Below are 25,076 nucleotides of genomic sequence, written 5' to 3'. Positions count from 1 at the left end.
CCGTTATTTGTGATGATGGACATGGGTACACCATACTAGCAGATGATGTAGTTGAGGATGAATGAGGCGATCTGCTTGTCAGTGACTTGGGTAAGTGGAATAGCTTCAATCCACTTTGTGAAATATTCAGTGGCGGTAATAATGAATTTATGGCCATTGGATGAAGATGGATGGATTTTACCTACAAGGTCAAGGCCCCATTGACAGAAAGGCCATGGTGTCATGATTGGTTGCAGTTCCTGGGCCGGTGCATGTATCAGGTCACCATGAACTTGACATTTCTTGCATTTTCTGACAAAGTAGTAGGAATCCTTTTCCATAGATGGCCAATAATATCCAGCTCGCTTGAGTTTCTTAGCTAGTGACGGACCACTTGAGTGAGTCCCGCAAATTCCTTCATGTATCTCTTCCAAAACCTTTGTTATCTCATCCTGTTCCAGACATCAAAGGAGAGTACCATCAAGACCACGTCAGTATAGGGTTTCGGCAATAATGGTATATCGAGCAGTTTGGCGAATGAAGGTTTTTCGTTGGTTATTTGATTGGTTGGGAGGAAGGGTGTGATCGCAGAGATAGGTGTAGAATTCACCATACCATGGGGATTCAGAACCGACAAGATGACATATCATCTCAGATTCAGGGGTATCATAAGCGGGGATCCAAAGCTGTTCTACCAAGAACTCGTAGCGTGTTGAATTTTGTGGAAGATCTAGGAGAGATGCGATGGTAGCCATAGCGTCAGCAGCTCGATTCTGTTCTCTTGGTATTTTCTCAAAAGTGATAGTAGTAAATGATGTCTTTAGAGTGTCCACCATTTGCTTATATGGCATGAGTTTATCATCTTTGGTCTGATATTCATCTGTTGCTTGTCGAATGACTAGTTGGGAATCGCCATATACTTGTAGTTCTTGTAATTTCCATTGTACGGCTAATGTGAGTCTTGTGATCAAGGCCTCATACTCTGCTATGTTGTTTGTGCATGGAAATGTGAGCCTGTAAGACTTCGGGATGCTATCACCCTGAGGTGTGATAAACAGAATGCCTGCCCCCGAGCCATGCCTAGTGTATGAACCATCAAAATATAGTTTCCATGGTTGTGCTGTTGTGATCATGAATATCTCTTCATCTGGAAAATTGGAAATGAGAGGATGATCACCTATGGGAGGTGCATCAGCCAACTGATCTGCAATAACCTGACCTTTGATAGCTTTACGGTCTACATACTCGATGTCAAATTCACTTAGAATCATCACCCATTTGGCCAAGCGGCCTGTCAATGCTGCTTTGCTGAGTAAGTACTTGAGTGGATCAATCTTTGCGATGAGTTGTACCTTGTGCGTCAATAGATAGTGCCGCAATTTAGTGGCTGCTAAGATTACTGCTAGGCAAGCTCGCTCAATAGGTGTGTAATTGAGTTCATAGCCAACCAGTGTGCGAGAGATGTAGTATACAGCACACTCTTTGCCTTCTGCATCATGTTGTGCCAATAATACACCCAATGTTGTACTTGTCACTGAGATATAAAGTAACAACGGTCTACTTGGATCTGGTGGCATCAGTAATAGTGGATTCATGAGATAGTCTTTAAGCACTTGAAATTCTTGTTGGCATTTGGCATCCCACTGAAAGCGGATGTTCTTGTGTAGCAGGTGTGTGAATGGGTGACACTTATCAGCCAATTGTGCAATGAATCGGCGGATGGATTGAAGCCGCCCTTGTAGTGTTCTTAGCTGACTGATATTCTTTGGAGGTGGCATGTCCATGATTGCTTTAACCTTTGCTGGATCGACCTCAATGCCTTTGCTTGAGACAATGTATCCTAGAAGCTTCCCGGAGGTTACTCCAAAGACACATTTCTTTGGGTTGAGTCGAACATGATATTGTTCCAGTCTATCAAAGATTCTATCTAAGATATGGAGATGCCCATCTCTAGTGAGTGATTTTCCTAGTAAGTCATCCACATAATCTTCCATCATAGTATGCATCATGTCATGGAAGATGGTGGTCATTTCTCTTTGATAGGTCGCTCCTACATTCTTTAGACCAAAAGGCATTACATTCCAGCAGTATGTGCCCCATGGAAATGTGAAGGCTGTCTTATGTTGGTCCTCTGGTGCGATCTTTATTTGATTGTATCCTGAAAAGCCATCCATGAGTGAAAGCATGGCATGTCCTGCTATCAGATCCACTATGATGTCGATATTTGGTAGGGGGAAGTCATCTTTAGGACATGCCTTATTCAGATCTCTGAAGTCAGTACAAATGCGGATGCCCCCTTTTGGTTTTCCAACTGGCACAATGTTGGAGATCCATTCTGCATAATCAATTGGTCTAATGAAACCAACATCCAGGAGTTTCTTGAGTTCTGTTTTGACTAGCACTGCAATCTGAGGATGCATCTTACGAAGCTTCTGCTTGACAGGTTTGGCTCCTTCTACTACTGTGAGATGATGCATAACTAAATCAGGATCCAGTCCAGGCATGTCTACATATGACCATGCAAAGTTTATCTGACGCTGCTGGAAGAACTCTATAAATTTAGGTTGTTCCTCTGGAGTGAGAAGAGATGCCAGATGTATAATATGAGGATTTTCGGGAGTCCCCACATTGTATTCTTTGGTTTCCTCGATGAGAATTTTTTATCGCTCCTGTTGTGTACTAGCAGGGAGAATGTCAAACCCTTCATCCTCAAGTGCCTCAGAGAGGTTTTCACCGTTGGATACGCTCTTTCTTTTTACTTTTGTGGGATCAAACAGTGCCACAGTGTGGTTTTCACTGGAAGATCCATGTTTTATTGTTATATTTTTGCAGTTGAAGGGTTTGGCATCCACCCCGAAGTATGCTGTGCTATTAAGTTCAATGGCAAATCCAGCTTTGTGATCCCCGCTTGATAGGTTATCCCTTAATTCCAAAAAGTCAATGATAGCCTCATCGTTTTGGAAGAGATCAAGCCATGGGGAATTTGGTTGGTTCCATTCGATGAGTTCAGGGTGGATAATGGGCATTACTTCATCGATTAGGTTAAGTGTGTTAGATGTATCAGTGAGGGTTAAGACAGTGTGATGAAGGTCGTTGATGGTACTCTCCATGTCAGAATCAGGCGTAGGATGAGACGTAGGGTCTGTGGAAGATATTTCCAACTCAGGAACCCAAGTGGTCTTTATCTATGCTTCTGCATAAACAGGGATGTCTTTGCGTGGTGGAGGTGGTGATGTGTCTTCCTCATCTGAAGTGTTAAGCTGTATAGAATCAAATTCCCACTCATGTGAGTCAGTCTCTGAATCACTTTCCAGCCTCCGATTGCTATACCATACTGGGATATCTTTTGAGTTAAACACTGCAGGTATGATTGGTTTATGTACCTTTGTAGTGATCGGTGCTGCAGGAATTTTGATGGGGATTAAAGGATTTGTTACTGGAAGTATCGGCCATGTTGACTTGGTGGCTTCTGTTGGAATGGCTGGTGCTATAGATGCTACTGCGGGTTCTAATACAGTTGTTGCTACAAATGGTGTTGCGGATGGGATTACTGGTTCGATTGGTGGGATGATTGGTATTGTAGATGGTTGCAGTGGGTTTGTGAGCCTCGATGGGGCAGTGGGGATAGTGCTTGATGGTGCTTTGATTATAAAAGGTGTCCTCTTTGCAGTAGGTGGGCAAAATGGTTTGCTGGGTTTGCCTTTGAATCTGAGTTTAGGAAGGATCTCTTTTTCAAAGCCTAGGCCTGTATTACCTTTGGGCTTGAATTCTGGTAACAAAGGTTCATGTCGTCCTTGTTTGCAGTATCCCAAAGCACTCTGGCCATCATATCCCATTCTTTGCATAATGAGAAGGCCTTTGCCATACTGTTCTGTAGGAAGTGTAACTCGCGGTTTATCAGTGGTGATGGGATCTTTATAGATCCATTCCGCTAGGTCCTCATCTTGTGTCTCTTCCTCTTGACTCTTTCCAAGGATGAAAGGCGTCAAGGCACATGCAGGCATGATTAATGGTTGCTGGAGTAACTGTTGTGGTTTACCATATGTTCTAGGGGAAGTGGGCATCTGTCCCACACAAAAAAGTTGACTCAAATTGTATTCCCTGGGACCTTCCTCTGCGACTTTCATCTTAAGCTTTTCTTGCTTGGGTATAGGGGTGTTCGAACTGGCAAGAGAGGCGGGACTTACATATGATGTGGAGGAAATGGCTTCCCTATTATTAGGAACAGCAATCTCTGGTTGATGGCTGATATTATGGCAAAAAGCAAAGGGATTTGCATTGCCCAGGATTGTGATCTCTGTACCGTTATGTGGGAACTTGATACATTGATGGTAGGTAGATGGAATGGCTTGCATGGCATGTATCCAAGGTCTTCCTAATAATAGATTATATGGCAAAGGAAGGTCCAGAACTTGACAGATGATGTACTTTACCACAGGGCCCACTCGGATTGGTAGTACCACAGCTCCTTTGGATGAACGCTCTGCATCATCATAGGCCTTGATGGTGATCTTCTTGCGAGGATCCACTGATTCTATTGCATATCCCAATGCTATGACCAATTGTAGTGTACAGATGTGTAGGCCTGCTCCATTATCTATCAAGACTCGCTTGATCCTGTGTTGGTTGATAAAGCCTTCAATGTGTAGGGAAGCATTATGAGGTTGTTGGAAGGAAGAGTTGTCACTTTCAGAAAAAGTGAGACAAGGTGATGACTTTAGATTTCCAACCATGGCTTGAAATTGGTCTGTGTTCAGGTTTGCAGGGACTGACGCCTCTTGGAGTGCTTGATCCAAGATAGTTTTATGAGATGGTGATAGGTGTAATAGCTCTAAAATGGATATGAGCATAGGGGTTTTGTCTAATTGTTCCACAAGGTTATATTGCTTTGGGATGGAGGTGGTGCCTTGTGGAGCTGCTTTTATGGTAACTTTGCCGCGACGCGTAACAACATTGCAATTGGAGTTGGGATTTTTGAAGGTTATAGTTGCAACTTGTTCATTGGCATCATATAGGTGATTTACAGTGTAGTTATACGCAGCCTGCGTATAATCAGTGGTATCAGTGCCTCGCCGGGAAGTGGAAGGACCCCTTTGATCTTGTGATGGAAGTGGATACTTGAACATCTGATGATCATTATTTGTTGTTTTTGGGTCATGTCCTTCAATCTCAATTTCTCCTCGATCAATAAGATCCTGAATGAGATCTTTCAATCGGTGACAATTACTTGTCTTGTGTCCTCGTCCTTGATGGAACTCACAGTGTTCAGTATCTCTCCACCATGCCGGTTTGACTTGAGGCTCATAGTTTGATAGCTTAGGTAGAGTGACCAAATTCTGAGAAAGGAGTTGTCGCAACACTGTTTCAATGGGTTCCCCTAAGGGAGTGTATGTGCGTTTTTGTTTTTGTGGACGAGGTCTTGGTTCATCTTGAGATGTGATGAGACCTTGATTAGGAGGAACATTTGTGTTATTCTGAGGTGGAGGATTTTGTCTTGCAAATCAAACCACAGGTTGTGCATTTTGGATAGTTCGAGCATCCACAACCCCATCATTGACGATATTCTTATTCTTGTTCCAGAAGTTTGGCTTATCACTATTGAAGCGCGGGCGAGGACCATCTTTTGGTTCATTAAAGATTTTGATGAGTCCTTTCTTGATGAGTGCCCTTTCACATTTTATACCTTTGGTGATCATATCGTTAAAGGAGTCTATGTCTTTGACATCCAGGTGAAATTCCATTTCTTCGTTTAAGTTGGAAATGAAAATTTCCACTAGTTCTCATTCAGGTAACTGAAGAGAACGTCTGCTAGACATTTGGCGCCATCATTGCAGGAATACTGAGAATAGTTCACTTGTTTTTGTTTGGTATTGCACAGATCAGCCATGGTGATGTCGCGTTCAATGTTATAAGAGTAATGAGATAGAAACTTCTGGATGAGTTCCTCAAATGTTCTAATGCCACCTAGAAGTCGGGAAAACCATGATGTGGTTGTTCCTCCCAAGCTTTGGGGAAAAAGGCGCATTAGGTATGTGTCTTCATATGCTACTTCAAGACAAGTGGAATGAAATTCTCGGACATGATCATGCGGATCCCCCTTTCCTCTATATTTTTTGAATTTTGGTGTTTCGAACCCGCGTGGAAAGGGTGGCATATAAAGATTCCTATCAAAAGGATAGAGACAAATGTCGTTAAGTGAGAATTGATTGGTCTTAACACCACTATGAAGTTGTTGGGCGAGATTCTCAACTTGTTGCCGCAACATCTCCATTTCATTTGGAGGAGGAGGTGGTGGGTTACCTCGGGGAATGTTATATCTGGTGTGATTTCTTCCTCTTTCCTCCTCATGGCGACTTTGTCTTTCTGATGCTTGTCTTAATTGGGCAAGATCAAAGTTAGAGGGGAGTTTGGCTCCTTCTTGAGTGAGTTTTAAGAAGTGAGCATCTGCATTGCTCCTGAGTATTTCATCAAACAATCTATTAAAATGAGGGTTATGCTGAACCCTTTCGATTGTTGAAGGAGTGGGAGTACTTGGGTTTTCGTCATTCACATTTCCTCCAAGTGCTTCTTGAAATTCATTGAGGTTGTCCTCTTCTTCCTCAATTTCTATTTCTTGATGCCTTGACCGTGATCGGGTTTGAGCCATTTTGTTTGCAAGTTTGTTTTGAAGTTGATTGAAGATGATGATGAGTTGTTGATGAAATGAAAGATTGATGGTTGGTGGATTGTGTGGTATGTACATCTCTAGCGCTCTAAAGTAGATGTAACCGAAATTCCTTCTTTGAATTGCTTGCTTGTTTTGATAGATTTTGGATGTGATAAGGTGTAGAGAAATCTGAGATGTGTTACAGATTTTGACTACCTAGTAATGAGAGGATTCACTCATGAACTAGTTTTAACCTGCGTAGATGTGTCTCTTAGGATGAGCTTATCCTAGATGTAGAAACAATCTAAAAAGTGATGTGATGTGTTTGATTTCAAGCAATATCTAAAAAAGAACTTGGGACAAGAACCTCTTAATGTTTTGAGATTTGGGACGGGTTATTGATGAAGTGATGATGAATGAGTAAGATGATGGATGCTTTGTTTTCAACTTCAATAAAAACTTTGTGTTACAAATGGAACAAACTCTACTTCTTCCCTTTCAGGTGTTGGTGGCACTTCTCGAGCTGTGTTGTAGGTGATACAGATGTTTGGGAAGAAGTTGGGATTAATCTTTCCTCCTTGATTCTTGTGATAACTCAGAGCTCTATATTGCATAAAAGCTCTATGATTCAATGATTCTGAATCAAACTCGTTTGTTTTACCTTGAAGGTATAGACGCATGCGATGTAGAAAGACTCTATGTGAGACAAAAATTTGTCTATTGAGATAGAAGAATTTCCTCCTTTTGATCAAAGCCTTTGAGCTTAATGGTCTCCTTTTCAAGTTGATATTCTGATGACACTTCTTCTTTCGCAAGATGTGAAGAATGGTCATAAAATTTGTCTCTTTGTTGTTTGCACTTTGTTTTTGGTATTTTTGTTTGTTTTTGAGAAATGTTGGATGAATACTGTGTTTTTGGGATTGATTTTCTCATTTTTCTTTGACAAGAAAGCAAAGCAAGCACACAAACACAAGAATGTTGCCTCAAAAGGCACAAATGAGTATGGGTCTAGATCAACCCAATCCTTGGACTTGTTTTTCACCCTTCCTTTAGATGTATTTTAAGGTGTATTTCCAAAGTCTGAAGTCGGCTCAATTTGCACTAGGTCTGTAAAACGAACACACTTTAAACACTTTTTATCCCTAAGGTCAAATGGCCAGTTGTGATAAATTTAGCCCACATCTTGATATTTCTTCGACTTTGGTACTACATACCTTATGAATCCCGTCGTGGCAGGTAAGGATGTGATATACTAAGTCTTGCACGAGCATAACAAATAGATGATCCCTATGATGGGGGAGTCACCACTTTTATCAAGCCACAAGTGACTTTTCAAAAAGCTATGTTTCTACTCAAGGAAATATGCATGGTGAGTATCTTGGGAGCAAAACCATCTATGCTCTTGCACTAAATTATATCTCAAATATCCTCAATCAATAGAACAGGTGGGCTACTACTTAAAGGTGTTTAGTCATGTTCGATGGCTTTGGACATAGGTTCATTCTACAGTAACTCACTTAAGAGCCTTGTAACTGGTGGTGGGGCCCATTTGTCCTTTCGGCCAGTTACATTGTAGGAACAGCTATACCCAAGGCTACATCTTTTGCTCTCACCTGATTTCTATAGCGGCTCGAAGGATTTACCGCTCGAGGTCGTTCCTAAGAGTATCGATCCCTTGGCAGGCCTCTCTTAAAAAGATAAAATTTGAGTGTTACTAACACTTTTCTCTTGCACCTAGGACCACGAGAGCCAAGGGAGAGGATAGTGTGTGTTAGAGGTAGGACCACTCGACTGACTTTTGTGCACAAGTGTGCCAAATACGTAAAACACTTGTTCTTTTTAATCCAGCATTTGCAAATGTGATCTAACCATTTGGAGATGTTTCTCCAATAGCCATGGTGTTCGTTTTAACTTCAATGGCAAAATGTGTTGTAATCTAAAAATTTGGAAATCCTGGTCAACTTAATGAAAAACATTTTTTGCTTGAAATAAAATTTGTTTGCAAAAAAATCAAAACAAGTGGATTGTGTATTTTATTTGCACCAAATTTTTGAAGTGTGGATTGTACATTTTAGGTCCAAATTGATGCAAGGAAATCAAATTTGTGTTGTTGATTTTAAGCACCAAAAGAAAATGAGTCCTAACTAGAAAACAATGAAAAAAAAAAAATTTTGTTTTGTGTTTTTTTTTTTCTCAAGTTCTTTTTAAGCACTGAATGACAAATTTGTGATTTTTTATAGTGAGTTGTTAACCTGCATGAACAAAAACAAGTTAGTAAAATCAATGTTCAAGGGGGGCTTCCACAAGCCTAAGATGTTCAATTTTTCGGTTACAAGGCGACTTTGGACAACACTCTGTCGCAATAGCGCTAGTCTGCGTTTTGGACAGAAGTGCTAATTTATACAACAGTGCTAGTCTGCGTTTACATAAGTGCTAATTTACACCATAGCGCTGAAAGAATAGAAGAAACAGAAAGGTCAGAAGCGCCAGAAGTGTTTCAATAGCGCCAGAACGATAAAAAAAGCGCCAGAATAATGTCAATAGCGCTGAAACATTTTCAATAGCGCTATTTTAGGGACAATAGTGCTGAAAGAAAAAGTTTCGATAGTGCTAAAACGTGTTCAATAGCGTCGAAGCGCGACCTGTGTGGCACTTTTAACAAGCAAAATATGTTAGTTTAACAAAAAAGATTAGAAGGTTGCGTGTTCGATTCATGCCGGGTTCACCAAATGATGCCCTCCTAAATGGCACAAGGTTATTCTATGATCAAAGAACACCAAACACACAAAAACATTAGTGTTAGTCAATCTAAAACTAAACTATGAAGGCATACCAAAAGAGACACAAAGAGACATGCTAATATATCTAATAAGTAAAACAAAGATCAAGAGACATCTCCAACTACCTCTTAGCATGGCCTTAGCTTCTTCTCCCTTGTTCCTCTCCTCTTCAAGTTCCAAAATAGTGTAGCTCTCAGCAGCTTTTTGCACTATGGATGCTTATGGAGGATTGAGATTTGTAGTATAGCTCCAAATATGAAATGAAAAGCTAATATTATGCTAAAATGATGTATTTTAACCAAAATGATAAGATATTAGATTGCTTATGCTAAAATGTCTATAGCTTAGATGCATACAAGTTTTCAGGATCTGGATTATGAAGGAATGGGCTCTATTTATAGGAAAAATGGAGCAATGGATGGCCAGGATTGAAAAGTTTAATCAAGGGTCAAGCTTGAAAGTTGGGGATCCATGTGCACAATTTGTACCAATAAAATGGTGACAAGTGTCAACATAGGGTTGGGTTGAAAGAAGAGGTTGGAGGCATTAAAGGCCTGAGAAGACCTCATGGTTATCTAAAGGCTAAAAGTCAAGTCTAAGTTAAGATTACCCATTGGATTAAGAGTTAATCCAAGGATAAACCTTTGTGCAAATGATTAAGAGATAATCATGGTCAAAGCATTAAAGGCTTGATGAGACCCTTGGGTTGGGTAGAGGTTGAGTCAAAACAAATGTTTTAACCATGTGGGAGGGTTGAATTAACCATTAATGGTTATTGGAGACTTTGGGGATTAAGTGGTTGAAGGATGGAAGCCTTCAATGGTTTTCAAAGACTTTAAGGATTTTGGTGGTTGAAGGTTGAAAGCCTTTAATGGTTCTCAAAGACTTTTAGGCTTTGAGAAGTGACTCCATTTTGCTTTGGAATGTGACAAAGTTTAGAAGATGGTTTAGGCTAATTAGAAGTGATTAGAAGAATCTAGAAGGGGTTTAGGCATGCAAGTGGATTTGGTGGGTGAGGGAAAATAAGATTTTATTTAAAATAAAAATTCATTTATTTCAATAAATGTGTGCAAGTTGCATTTGTAGGAAAATGCAAGTGGGGTGGGGATAATGATTTAAATAAATGTTTTATTTAATTTATTTAAAAGAAGAAAAAAGGATTTTAATTAAATAAATTGATTTTATTTATTTAATTAATTGGAATTTGATTTTAATGAATTAATTAAAATAAATTGAATAATTTATTTAATTAATAGAAGAATGTTTGGGGATGAATTAATTAAATATTAATTTAATTAACTGATGGCTAGTAGATTTTTAATCAAATAAATAGCGAATATTTATTTAATTAAGCTGGACAGATTTGTGTGACTACAACATGTTTAGTATATTATAGGTGAATGTATGTCAATTATTGCCAAATTAATTAAGAAAGAAGCAATAGCCAAAGCAGGAATGATGGAAATTGGAAAAAAGAGATTGCTTGGGTGAGAATGATTTTTTGAATCTCTCATGGTTGTATTTGCAATGAATGTTGTTCTTTTGTTAGAAATTATGGTTTTCCTTCTTGGTGCTACTATTGATGGAGTTCTTGAGTGCATCGACATATCCTTTAGGCTCTTCTTTATTAATCTTCTTTGGTAGTTGTATAGCCTTAGAATTTGTATCATTTTTTCTCATCTTCTAGATTTCCTCAAAGCCAAGACCAGTCTTAATGTAATGTGATATTTAAGAGTTGATAATGTCCTCCACTATTTTATCATTCTCTCCAAACATCATACTTTGTCCAAACATCATACTTTGATTCAATTAATCATTATCTTTGTCCAACACCTTCCACATCAGAATAATTTCAAGCTCTAATTTCTCACAATCTAATTCCTTTTCCTTTACTTGATCTCTTACAACTTCTACAATTTATTTTTCCCTCTCAATTTGTATCTTCAAATCCATGGTCATCCTTTTTAACTCTCCAAAATTTGGAGATAGCTTCACCTTACTTTCAGCATCCTCCTAAGTTTGTAGTTTATCTTTGATTTCTTCATCTTAAGCATCTTGATTTCATCTAGGGCACAAATATGTTCTTCCTCTAGATCTACCATGGCATCCTCTTCTACTTCTATATATTCGTTTTCTTTTTATTAACATTTTAGGGCATCATCTCCTATTACTATTCCCATGAATAGTGTCTCTTCTCTATCATTGTCAGGAAAAATAACATTTTTTTATTTTTAGGAGCTATTATGTTCTTGGATATAAAAGCTATTTTTATGCCTTCATATGTCTTTCTTCTTTCGATGCTTCCTTCTTGTGCACCTTTTGTTGTTATGTAGATATTTCCTTCCTTTTCTTTTTCTACGGTCTTCTTCCTCTTCACTATTTTCAGTCTCGTTCTATTGAAACATAGAAAAAACATGACATATATTATGAGAAATGAAAAATAAAATATACACATACCTTTGTGCTCATTGGATCCCTTCATGAGCTTCCTCACAAAGTGAGCTTCTTCTTAATCACTTAAAATTTTACTTGATTTAGCTTCTTTAGTCTTTAACTTCTTAGATTCTTTTTTATGTCTTCATATTCTTAGTCCTCATTTTATATGTTTGTGAGGATCCCATGAAGCTTGTCCATCTTAAAATTATCTAGATCCTTCATTTCTTTGATAAATTTTTTTGGCACAAAATCTTATGGGGAGAGATTGATATGTATGAAAATAAGATCTTATGCATATGGATGACAACTTAGATCTTAAATATGTAGCACATAGATTTAGGAACATGAGTAGGTTTAGCTAGAATCCTGATTAGAGAGATAAAAATTAGGATTATATGCTTTTGTTGTACAAAAATTGAGATTGTCAAGTGAGTGTATGAGATCTAGGCTAATGATGATAAAATGAGTCTTTTCAACAATTATTGGAGATAATATAATAGATAACAGACACAACAAGCTAGATCTAGAAAAGAGATGTAGAGAGGAACCTAGATCAAAAAACTAAAAAGAAATATGTTAGAATGAAGTGTTGGGAACCCCGTTCTAATATATTTCTAAGTTTGATTGAGGGGAAGGAACACAATTGAGAGACCTTATAGGTGTTTCTTCCAAGAAAATAGATTAAAATATTTGGACATGGATGTTGGGTGCTCTAACCTAGGTGCTTTTGTTTGTTAAAAAGTTGTCATAATCTATGAGAGTTTTCTCTATATCCTTGCGTATGTTTAACAATATGATCTGAAACCCAGCACACATGAAACAAGGAAGAAGAGTTATATTGTATAGGAGATTGCCTAAGTGAAATGCCATGTTAGTGTTCCCACCTCCACAATAATTATGTTAATGAAAAGAGTGCATGTCCTAAAGATGATAGAGAATAAACAATAATGGAAATATAGAATTGACAAATATTACTTCAACAATGAAACCTTTGGCATGAAGTTGAACACAAGGCTTGGTATTCGAGGACATATTAGTGAATTGTTTCATTATGGAGAAATGTAATCTAGTTGATCATGATTATTATAACAAAGTTGTCTGCTTGATTAATTTACTCCTTGATTGTAGATTTATTCTAATTGATTTCAATAGATTGATTGAACTTTCATTTTAGGCCTTAGAATTTATAAGTTAGATTTTCAAATGAGAGACATAAATGTATTTATATGTAACTTACATCTTCTCAAATTAGTTCTTGTGGAAGGCTAACATCAAAGCATATTTTTTTGTTGTTTAAAAGTTTACATTCATCTTTAAAATTTTAAATCCAAATTGAATATACACAAGGGTTCCTAGCATCCAAGCCATAACAAATTGTCACAAATAGAGGAACTCATAAATTTAATGGAAACAATCCCAAAACTTAGCACAACTAAGCATAAATTAGGAACATTTACAAAAGTTGGTCTAAACCTAGTCTGAAATTATAAAGGGATGCAATTTAAGAAACTCGATTTATCCCTTACTTTAGTAGGATTATTATCTTATTCTCATACTCTTGATTAATCATGGAGAATCCAGAGATTCTTTCATCTAGACATCAAAGAGACAAGAAAACTCCAGTCTTTTCAAAGTGTTTGTCCCTAAGGCTTAGGATATTGTCAATCTACAACATCAAGATAAAAGAAAAGTACAAAGTGAGCAATATGGTCAACATTGGTAACACATATGGAGCATATACAATACCTAAGTATGTCATCAAGGAGGAGTCAAATTCACATATCCTCCCTAGGAGCCATATGAAAGGGAGAGAAGACATAAAATCTAAGAGTAGTAAGATCCTTTGCAAATTACTAGGAGTAATGTTGCAAAAAGGAAAAAGTAAGGCCTCTTGGAAGAGTTGGATCCTTATATTCTTATTAGGAGTCATGTCCACATGTAGTCACAAGGATAGGAATTTTTGCTATACTAAGTGGCTCATGAAAAAATGAAGATCTATCATAATGGTGATCAAGTTGTACTATGGTAGGTGATATTTATACTAGAATAGATATTTTAAGGCCAAAATATCTCATTGTTTCTTGGGTAATCTTGGTAGAATACTAAAAAAGGGTACTATGATAACACAATCAAGTTTTTGGTGTGTGATAAAAGTGTACAACCAATACCCTGGTGCCTCCACAATGTGGAATATATAGAACAATGTATGACCACACATAATAATTGCATACATTATGTTAGTGTTTCCAATTGATAATCTTAGAACTCCTAACAATTAGACATGTTATATAAATAGGCTCTAAGATCTGTTTCCAATGAACAAGAATCAATCAAATATTTATGTCTCATGTACTTTTGTCTCTACAAAACCAAGCGGAGTCACCGTTCACAAGTATCTTGTGATATTCTATGAGTTATATTAGATATTATGCTATGTAGATGGTTCTCAATAAAAATATGCCAAGGAAAGTATCTATAACCATGAATTTGGATCTATTTTTAATTTTTTAATTATTCACAAATTATTTGAGAATAATACCTAAACTATACTACTCATAAGAAGAAGAAATATATATATATATATATATATATATATATCATTTTTTAGATGTTTCTAAAACTAACTTTATAATGCAATAGATTGTTGAACAAATCTTCTTAGGAAGATTTTATACATTTATACATTGACCCATAGGAGACACCAATCCCCTCTTAATTATTTGTATGCATCAACACACTAGAGACACCAATCCCCTTTTATAAGAACCAAATCAACAAGAGACACCCATTTCCTTGAATGAGAGGAACCAACCTCATGACCTCCTTAATTAAGAGGTACTGACCACCAAAAAATTATATAATAATTATATGAAATATTTCTTAGGATCGATTCTAATTCTCCATAAGTCTCCTCAATATAATATTTATTTTAAATTTTTCTTATAATCTTTATTGATTTATGCTAGGTTACATATAAATCTGCAATATGGTTTTCAATCATTTGCTCATAAATTTTCCAAATAACTGCTCCTAAAACTTTGATTTTTACTTACAAATCTAATCTAAAATTGGGAGAGATGTTTAATAATTTATGGCTTCTACCACCATCAATTTATCTTCTTATATACCCCACTCAAGCATATCTTTACCCAAGATGGGTGACTCTTAAAGGATTTCATACATGAGGGCATAAAATAAATGTTATTTAATTTAAATACCCTTTCAAATTAGGTGTCAAAGTTGAGAGAGGGTCAATTCCTCTAGAAATTTATTTATTTATAATTTCAATGCCCATCCATTTGGACTGTCTCTATGACATGGGTGGTCCCATTTTATCTATTTTTTATTTTGTAATTTATAATCAAGGAAAGGGCCTTAAACAAGGATCAACTCATGTAGGAAATAAACCATTATTTTGTAAATTTAATCAACTCTTTCCTTTCCCAATGATATCTTGATAGTAATGTTATAATTTTGGCACAAATTAACCTCTAACAATAAAATTTCCCCTTGACATCACTGAAAATAATCCAACATCCACATGAGGGAATTCATCTCATTTGCTCATGTTGGGAAGTATTGAAACTATATTATGGGATTTCAAATGTCAAATGATTACCCCTTGATCTTGATGGTGATTTTGTTGAGGGGATATTATTAGTAATATTGTTGGCTTTTGGAATTTTCACTATAGATCACCTTTCTCCTTTCAATATAATTCAAATATCTAAAAGTGGGTTTAGTGTTGTATATATATTGAGGAGACAACAATGGGAAGTCATAGGTCTTATGCTTAGCATATTGGCAACTAAAGAAAGTGTTGGTTGAATTTAAATTGAGGACACATTGAGTGTATCTCACTTGATTGATTTGGATATCAAGTATCACATTTAAATCTTTAGAAAGATCCACTTCTATTTAGAACCTCTTATAGTTTCAAATTAAAATAAAAATATAAAATGTTCGGTTTGACACACATAATAGAAGCTAGAGAGGCTATATACTATATCAAACTAATATGACATGGTAAAGATAAACTAGGAAAATCGACCTATACTAGGATAAGTAGAGATTTCTTAATATTGACAATGAAATCTTTAGTCAAGGGTGAAAATACAAGTAAAAAAGGATTAAAATGTTAGTGGCAACATTAAAAAATGGTTGGATTTAACAAAATGAAAAAGAAAAAAGTCCTTTAGTAAAATTCTAATGATGTCAACTTGAATCCCACATAGGACCTAAGCATTCATGACCCAATTTTATAGTAATTTTTAGGAGGACCTTCGTACTAAATATCTTATTAAAGTAAAATTATCTTACAATAATATACATTTCCAAATTTAATAATAGGGAAAACCCATTAGGGGATTCTTTAGCAAACATAATTCATGCAACATCTTGGTAACTAACTTCCTAGGGTGCTCTATGTGATGTATAATTGTTAAAATCTATCAAAATTTTAGTAATTGTAGAGAAATGGTGGTTGAGTACATTTAAAGAATTGGTGAATTCTTGTAGACATGAAAACCTAAAAAATTCCACAAAGAATGCAAGCAAACAAACAAAATTAACTTCCATTACAAAAGAAATAATATAACATAAAAAAAATTGCAAATCTACAACCCTAACAAATTAACAAAAGTGGGGGCTAGAAATAAGCAGTGACTGCTTATTAACAAAAGTGCCATGTGGCTCCACAATTTATTCTTCCTCTTTGTTTAAGATTTTATTTCTATTTTGTTTTCAGATTTTAAGTGCACAAATTAGTATTAATACTATTAAAAAGTAATTAAATTATTTTTCTTAAAAATAAACAACAAAGACAAATATTCATGGGACCAACTGCTCCACAAATAATTCCTAAAAATATTGAGCAATGGCTGCTAGCCAAAATAAGCTAAGTAGCCACATGGGAACATACCCTAATCGATGAGTTTTACTCAAAAGTAAAGTGTGATTTTAGATGAACTAAACCAAAATTTAAAATATGATATTCAAACTATATTCATAATACATCTAACCATGAAATGCAACTACCAAATATAATGCCAAATTTGGCTCAACCAAATATACTATAAAAACTCTACTCATAATAGATCCATCAAATGTAACCATCAAAATGCATACTATCAAATATAACCATCAAATGCGGCCCAAATTTGACTCAACCTTATTATGCAACCAACAAATGCCGGCCATGTTTAGCTTTACCCAAGAATGAAAATTGTTGCCAACATTGTAGATTCCATAGTCACTCACACATTCAATCTCTTGCATCTTTAAATTCTCAAATTCTCACTTCAATGTTTGTAGCTTTACTAACTTGACTTGATTACTGCCTTCGTATGCTTCTTTTAGAGTCTTCCAGGCATCTTGAGCTGACTTTGCATCTGAAATTCTGGGAAATAAGATCTTATCAAGAGCTATTTGAATGTGAAACAATGCTTCAGCATTCTTCTTCTTGGCTTCTTTCTTGGCTATCAAATCATTGCGTGTTACGGAATTCTAGTCATCTGGCTCCTTGTAACGTAATTCAACAATGTCCCACATATCTTTAAATACCAAGAAGGACACCATTTTTATACACTAATAATCATATTCATTTCCATTAAATTCAAGAATAGGAAAGTTCTTAGAATTCGACATGGTTCACTTTGGTAAAATTCTAACAGCAAACAAACTTTAACCTAATAGAAATACCTTCTCTAATACCAATTGTAGATTCCAAATGAACTGTTATTTCTAATATTCGGTTGATAGAAAACTAATAATCATAAAGAATAATGAAATAACAACAATAACATAAAGTGATCAAATATTAAGTTACAGAATTTACCAGTCATACTCGGAATTTAAGAAAAGACAGGGATACCCTATTTTTAATTATAGCATACATAGAATACAATTAACCTCTCATTTTTATAGTTCACGTGCTTGGAGAAGGCCTCTAAATATAGAGTTCCTTTAACCACTCAAAACAGAGCATTCACCTTTAAAAAATAAGGCATGCATTCTTTGCTTGAAATGCCAAAATATCTTAACTAAAAAGGAACAAACAGTTACAACATGCTAACAGTCCAATGATGTGGACAAAAAACTTATACCAGTTTACATGCTTTATTCCCTAGAAACAAGGTCTCGTTAACTAAACTATGAATGCAATGAGATGAGATGCATGACAGTGGACACAGTTTTCAGCTAAAGCTAAAATACATGACTTACGGAAATATCAAACTACATGATCTCTTAGCTAATTTCTCAAGTCTAGCATCAGTTATCTACATACTCTGTCTTGATGCTAAGATGGCTCACAATCTGATCTCGAAGTGTTGGAAACTGAACTTTTTTAACCGCTTTGGTGAAGATATCTGCTAACTGATCTTTAGTGCTAATGTGCTTTAATTCCACTTCCCTCTTTTGTACCAAATCACAAATTAAATGATACTTCAAATCCAAATTCTTTGTCCTATTGTGATGGACTGGATTCTTTGCTAATTTTATGGCACTTGCATTGTCATAATAAATCACTGTAGGTTGAACCTGTTTCTCTCTGATTTCTTCAAGAATTTTTCTATGCCAAAGGGCTTGTGTATGCACTGAAGTAACTGCAACATACTCTGCTTCGGTGGATGAGAGGGCAACAATGCTCTGCTTCTTGGAACTCCAAGTAATGAAACTAGAACCAAAAGAGAAACAATTTCTAGATGTAGACTTATGGTCATCCAAACTACCTCCCCAATCTGAATCACTAAAGCCAACAAGATTGAATTATTTAGAAGAGTAGTAATGAATACCAAAATTTATAGTGCCTTTAACATACCTCAAAATCCTTTTCACTGCCTTCATGTGTGTCTTTGATGGATTTGTCATGTACCTTTAAATAAGTGAAACTGAATAAGCAATATTAGGCCTTGTGTGGATTAGAAACATCAAATTCCCAACAATACTAGTGTACTCTGTCTCATCAACTAATTCAACACCATCATCTCTACACACCACAACTACATGAGCACTTGGAGTTGAATTTGGGTTACATTTAACCATTTCAAATTTTTCCATCATATCCCTTGCATAATTTGATTGACAAGTGAAAATTTTATCCTTTGATAAATCTGCATTCCTAGAAAATATTTCATGGGTCCTAGATCTTTCATCTCAAACTCATTCATCATAGAAACTTTGAACTCATCTTTTATCTTTGGATTACTACCCATATACAATGGATCATCAACATACAAACTTATCATAAGAAATTCATTACCTTTTTTCTTGTAGTAAAGTGTAGGCTCACTCTTACTTCTTGTGAAGCCATTCTCTTGAAAGTATCCATCAATTCTAGCATACCATGCTCTTGGTGCTTGCTTTAGGCCATACAAGGCCTTCTTCAATTTGTAGACCTGATGTTCATTTCCTTCCACCTCAAAACCTTGTGGCTGTTCCACATATACCTCTTCTTCTAAGTACCCATTCAAGAAGGCACTTTTCACATCCATATGATGTATGCTCCACTTCTTCTGAGCTGCTAATGAAATCAACATTCTAATGGTCTCCTGTCTTCCTACTAGTGCAACTATCTCTTCATAATCAATTCCATATTTTTGTATGAAGCCTTTCGCAACTAATCTTGCCTTGTGTCTTTCAACACTTCCATCACTATTAAACTTGGTCTTGTAGACCCATTTGATGCCAATCTTCTCCTTGTCATGTGGAAGCTTTGTCAACTCCCAAGTATCATTCTTGTGAATGGATTCCATCTCTTCTTGCATTTCTTGCATCAAAATGTCATTAGTACATGCATCTTCAAAACATGATGGTTCAAAATCAGCCTTGGCTAATAAAACAAAACTGTCTCACCTATTGGAGTCTCTTCATGTGCTTGATTTGCACTCTTTTGATAGATATCACTCAATCTCCTTACCTTTCTTGTTGAACTTGGGCTTGAAGCTGGGCTTGAACTTGGTCTTGCAGTTGAACTTTCTCTTTAAATTGAAGAATTAAATGATGGGCTACTTGGTAGATTTGAAACACTTGAAATAGAAATATTAGTGGGCTGCTCATGATCAATATCATCAATAATAACATCATTCAAAACAAATTTTTCCTTTTCAATATGGTCTTTTTGATGATGACCATAAACTCCCCCTTCATCAAAAAATCACATCTCTTTAGACAATAATCTTATTAGTGAGAGGATTATAAAGCCTACAAGCCTTGCTTTCCTCACTATACCCAATAAAAATGCATGACTCACGTTTTCGCATCTAGATTTTGTCTATTTTGATCAGGAACATGAACATAAGCGAGACAACCAAAAACTTTTAAATGATTAACATTAGGCTTTTTCTCACACCAAGCTTCATAAGGAGTCATATGGTCAAGTGCACTGGTGGGGCTACGATTGAGAATGTACACTGTTGTAGCAACCAAATCTCCCCAAAAACTATTGCTCAATTTTTTGGTTTGTAACATGCTCCTTGCCATCTCTACCACTGTACGATTCTTTCTTTCAGCTACTCCATTTTGTTGAGGTGTGTATGTAGTGGTGAGTTGCCTCTTGATTCCATTCATCTGACAGTATTTTGGGAAGGCTCTTGAACAAAATTTACCTCCATGATCACTCCTTAAACATTTGATCCTGCACCCCTTCTTATTTTTAACACATGTTTTAAACCTCTTGAATGTAACAAGGGCTTCATCTTTGGCCTTCAAAAAATATACCAAACATTTTCGTGAGTAATCATCAATAAAAGTAATAAAATATGATGACTTACCCAAACTCTTTGTTTGCATAGGACCACAAATATCAGAATGAGTAAGTTGAAGTGGGTGATGAGCCCTCCATGCATTGTCCTTTGGAATTCTTTCCCTTGCATGCTTTCCTTTGACACATCCTTCACAAACCTCCTTGTGGTCTTCAACCTTAGCTAAACCAGAAACTAATGTATGTAATGTTAGAGTCTTCAAACTATGAAAATTTAAATGTCCATACCTAAGATGCCATAACCATATTGGCAAGGTTGATGTTATGTTCACCGAAATTCAAAGGGAACATTCTATTCTTTGTCATAGGCACAACAGTCACAATCCTATTGCCCTCATAAATTATACATCTCTTATTCTCAAAGATAATTTTATAGTTCTTCTAACATAGTTGTCCAACACTTAACAAATTATGCTTTAATTGGGGTGTATAATAAATATCATTAACCCTTTTTGTACCTTCTTTTGTGTGGACTTCCATAGCTCCTTTTGCAACAACCTCTAATGATTTGTCATCACCAAGCTAAATCTTGGACTTGAAACTCTTATCCTTTGTTGAAAACAAGTTCTCATTCCCTGACATATGGTTAGAGCATCCAGAATCTAAATACCAAATATCTTTACTACTAGTTTCACCTTTAGAGTAAGATAAAAATAAATGTTCTGGAGGAGTTTCATCACTTTCTTTAGCATAATTAACGCTTTTACCTTCTTTTAATCTGCATTCCCTTTCAAAGTGGCCATACCTATTACAATGGTAACATTGAATATTTTTCTTATCAAAATTGCCTCTACCTCTTTCTCTTGAGCTACCTCTGCCTCTTGAGCCACCTCTCCCTCTATTTCCTTTTGCATGATTCTGGTTTTGGCCACTACCTTGACCATGATTGTTCTTAGTGTTGTTGTTGGCTTCCTCTTTCTTTGTGATTTGCAATTTGGATGAAAAGGCTTTCACATCACTTTCTCCAAATGAATCTTTCAATCTCTCTTCATGAGACATAAGAGATCCAACCAAATGATCAAATTGAAGGGTTTTCAAATCTTTGCTTTCTTCTATGATAATGGCAACATGATTCCACCTTGGGGTGAGAGTCCTCAACACCTTTTTAACCAGAACCTCACTGTTCACAATTTCACCAAGTGTGGCCATCTTATTAACCACATCTTTAACTCTGACACAATAGTCACTCACACATTCAGTCTCTTGCATGTTTAAATTCTCAAATTCTCACTTCAATGTCTGTAGCTTTACTACCTTGACTTGATCATTGCCTTCATAAGCTTCTTTTAGAGTCTTCCAGGCATCTTGAGCTGACTTTGCATTTGAAATTCTAGGAAATAAGCTCTTATCAAGAGCTATTTGAATGTGAAACAATGCTTCAGCATTTTTCTTCTTGGCTTCTTTCTTGGCTGTCAAATCATTGCCTGTTATGGAATTCTAGTCATATGGCTCCTTATAACCTGACTCAACAATGTCCCACATATCTTTTCCTACCAAGAACGTCATCATTTTTATACACCAATAACCATATTCATTTCCATTAAATTCAGGAACAGGAAAGTTGTTGGAATTCGACATGGTTCACTTTGGCAAAATTCTAACAACAAACAAACTTTAACCCAATAGAAATACCTGCTCTGATATCAATTATAGATTCTAAACGAACCGCTGTTTCTAATACCCAGCTGATAGCAAACTAATAATCATAAAGAATAATGCAATAACAGCAATAACATAAAGTGATCAAATATTAAGTTACAGAATTTACCAATCATACTCAGAATTTAAGAAAAGACAAAGATGCCCTGTTTTTAATTATAGCATACATAGAATACAATTAGCCTCTCATTTTTATAGTTCACGTACTTGGAGAAGGCCTCTAAATATAGAGTTCCTATAACCGCTCAAAACAGAGCATTCACCGTTAAAAAATAAGGCATGCATTCTTTGCTTGAAATACCAAAATATCTTAACTAAAAAAGAACAAACAGTTACAACATGCTAACAGTCCAATGACGTGGACAAAAAACTTATACCGGTTTACATGCTTTATTCGCAAGAAACAAGGTCTAGTTAACTAAACTATGAATGCAATGAGAGGAGAGGCATGACAGTGGACACCAGTTTTCAGCTGAAGCTGAAATACATGATTTACGGAAATATCAAACTGCATGATCTCTTAGCAGATTTCTCAAGTCCAGCATCAGTTATCTACAAACATGACATTAGTTTGTAAGGCATTACCTATGGTGTTGTCATTGTTGTTCAAATACGTAATCTAATGTTCTAGGTGGACCAGAAGTCTTTGCGTGACACAAGATACATAGAAATGCATAATACTGTGATGATTTTTTCTTGCGCGTGGTTGACAAGCATTTTTTAATTTCTTGCGCACATGTTTTGACAGGAAAAACACAGGGCATGATTTATTACTATAAATATACATCTTGTGCAGGTATCAATGCACTCATATCTTCATTAGAGTTCAACATGGCTCTGCTCTCCTTTCTGAAAGCATTGATGGCAGCTCTATTCACGACCTTCTCCTTCCTGAAAGCATTGATCAACAAGAAGGAGCTCTATGCGACGGGCCAAGCAGGGGACGGGCGAGAGAAAGCTATGCTCGCCCATGTCATCAGAACCGCTGAAAAGGGCAATCCTCTTTCTGTGTTAAATGTAATGGACGCCTATGCGAAAACCTCTGGCTGGTTGATGAACATTGGCGACGACAAGGGACCCATTTTAGATCAGGCCCTTGATAAATATAATCCAAGGGTAGTTATTGAACTCGGTACATTCTGCGGGTATTCTGCTGTGAGGATTGCTTCGCAGCTGCACAAGGAGGGCAGTAAGCTTATCACTTTTGAGATGAGCCCAGATAACTACAATATCGCCAGGCAAATCATAGAGCACGCAGGTACCGCATTTAATTATGTTAATTGTGTGTATCAAATGCATGAAACTTTCAAAATTATATGGCTTATTTATAGATTGGATTGTGACCAATTTTATAAAATTGACGGTTCAGATTAAATTTCATCGATATGATAAATGGTATTCATTGTCCATACACATTTTTTATAATAAATCACATTGAATCTGATATTTGAAATGTCTCTGTTTGGCAGGGCTGTCGTCCAAAGTCGTTTCCGTGCAAGGGAAATTCAACGAGCGCCTTGACGTAGCCAAACAATTTTTGAAGGAGATGAATACTACTCATTTTGATTTCGTTTTCATCGACCACTGGGTACACAGCTATATGCCAGATTATCTTCTACTGAAGGAGAATGAGATGTTGGGGAAGGGCACCGGAGTAATTGCAGACAATATGGGCGCTTTCATAGGACCTGCGGACTTTAGGAAATATGTGAAAACGCACCCGGAGGAACTTGAGACTGTTGAATACAAGAGCAATGCAGAGTACCTTTGGTGGTTCCCAGACAGCATCACTGTTTCTACTTTTAAGCCATTCACTAGGTTCTACTAAAAACTACAGTTAGACTGCCTTCTACATCTCAAAACTGCTTCTACTTTTAAGCTACCCACTAGGTTCTACTAAAAACCGCAGTTAGACTGCCTTCTACATCTCACAACTGTTTCTTAAGTTCCCGAATTTATCTGAGCCTCCTTCTACATATCACATATTCTCTATTTTCCAACATGTTTAGGAAAAGCTGTTAGTTCTGTTTCCATGTTTCTGTTTTGATGCTGGCATGAAATTCTCTGTAAGAGAAATGAACTGTTACTTGTTCTATGAATAAATTAAATAAATAAACCTGTTTCTATCTGCTATGTCACTTAATTTTTGTTCTCTCTTCTAAAATTTGGTATGAGACTGGGGTGGCAGGTTTGAATTCTTTTGGATAGTACTGGAGACAGGTTGTTGGAATGTGTTCAGCATATCTCCTTAAGATTTATGACATGATTTAACATCTTCGTGTGAACATCTTTTGAGAAAGACAGGTCACTGAACTCTCTACATGACAGTCTGCATATAATATATCGTTTATATCCTATACTAACCTTCAAGCAGAAAGAAACATATATTTTATTTTACTTTTAAATAAAAGTGGAGAACCATTAAATTTTGTTAATATTTAAAATTTTTACAACCTAGTTCAAAGAGCACTGGTAGGAAAGAACTAGGTAAAGAAAACCTTCGGCCTTGCTCATACATAATAAAGGCAGATAAGAACAAGGATCGAAGAGAAATAACTAGCCAACCCAAGGATTCCCCAAAAGCCATATTGGTTGACAAAAAACCCAACCCCACAGAGTATATGAGTAAAAATTCTCTCTAAATGAGAGAGAATATAACATCAAGAATGCAGAAACCAAGAGCTGGTACTTTCCAATGGAGGAGAGGAAGGGTGGATAATAGCATCATTTTGAACTGTAGAAGCCACAATCTGAAGAGTCAAAACTGAAGTTGGAGAAGACATCACCACATTCAATGAATCTAGTAGAAAGTGAA

General features: G+C 36.3%; 1 protein-coding gene across 1 annotated transcript; it reads left to right on the top strand.

Annotated features, from left to right (window-relative positions):
* The first annotated feature begins 23,085 nt into the window (after positions 1–23,085).
* On the top strand, positions 23,086–24,387 carry LOC131046513 (uncharacterized). Its single transcript, XM_057980274.2, has 2 exons — positions 23,086–23,519; positions 23,731–24,387. Exons 1-2 carry the CDS (start codon positions 23,093–23,095, stop codon positions 24,087–24,089), a joined length of 786 nt encoding a protein of 261 aa, XP_057836257.1. The 5' UTR covers positions 23,086–23,092; the 3' UTR covers positions 24,090–24,387.
* The last annotated feature ends 689 nt before the right edge of the window (positions 24,388–25,076 follow it).

The sequence above is a fragment of the Cryptomeria japonica genome, chromosome 7 (genome assembly GCF_030272615.1).
Source record: "Cryptomeria japonica chromosome 7, Sugi_1.0, whole genome shotgun sequence".
NCBI lineage: Eukaryota > Viridiplantae > Streptophyta > Pinopsida > Cupressales > Cupressaceae > Cryptomeria > Cryptomeria japonica.
The sequence above is the reverse complement of the archived record's forward strand: the minus strand, read 5'-3'. Positions and strand labels throughout refer to the sequence as shown.

What these genes read in the sequence shown, in the direction of transcription:
- LOC131046513 (XM_057980274.2), top strand. Translation starts at nt 23,093, where the DNA reads ATGGCTCTGCTCTCCTTTCTGAAAGCATTGATGGCAGCTCTATTCACG. An exon ending in GCAAATCATAGAGCACGCAG is followed by an intron (nt 23,520 to 23,730) that starts GTACCGCATTTA and finishes TCTGTTTGGCAG; the next exon opens with GGCTGTCGTCCAAAGTCGTT.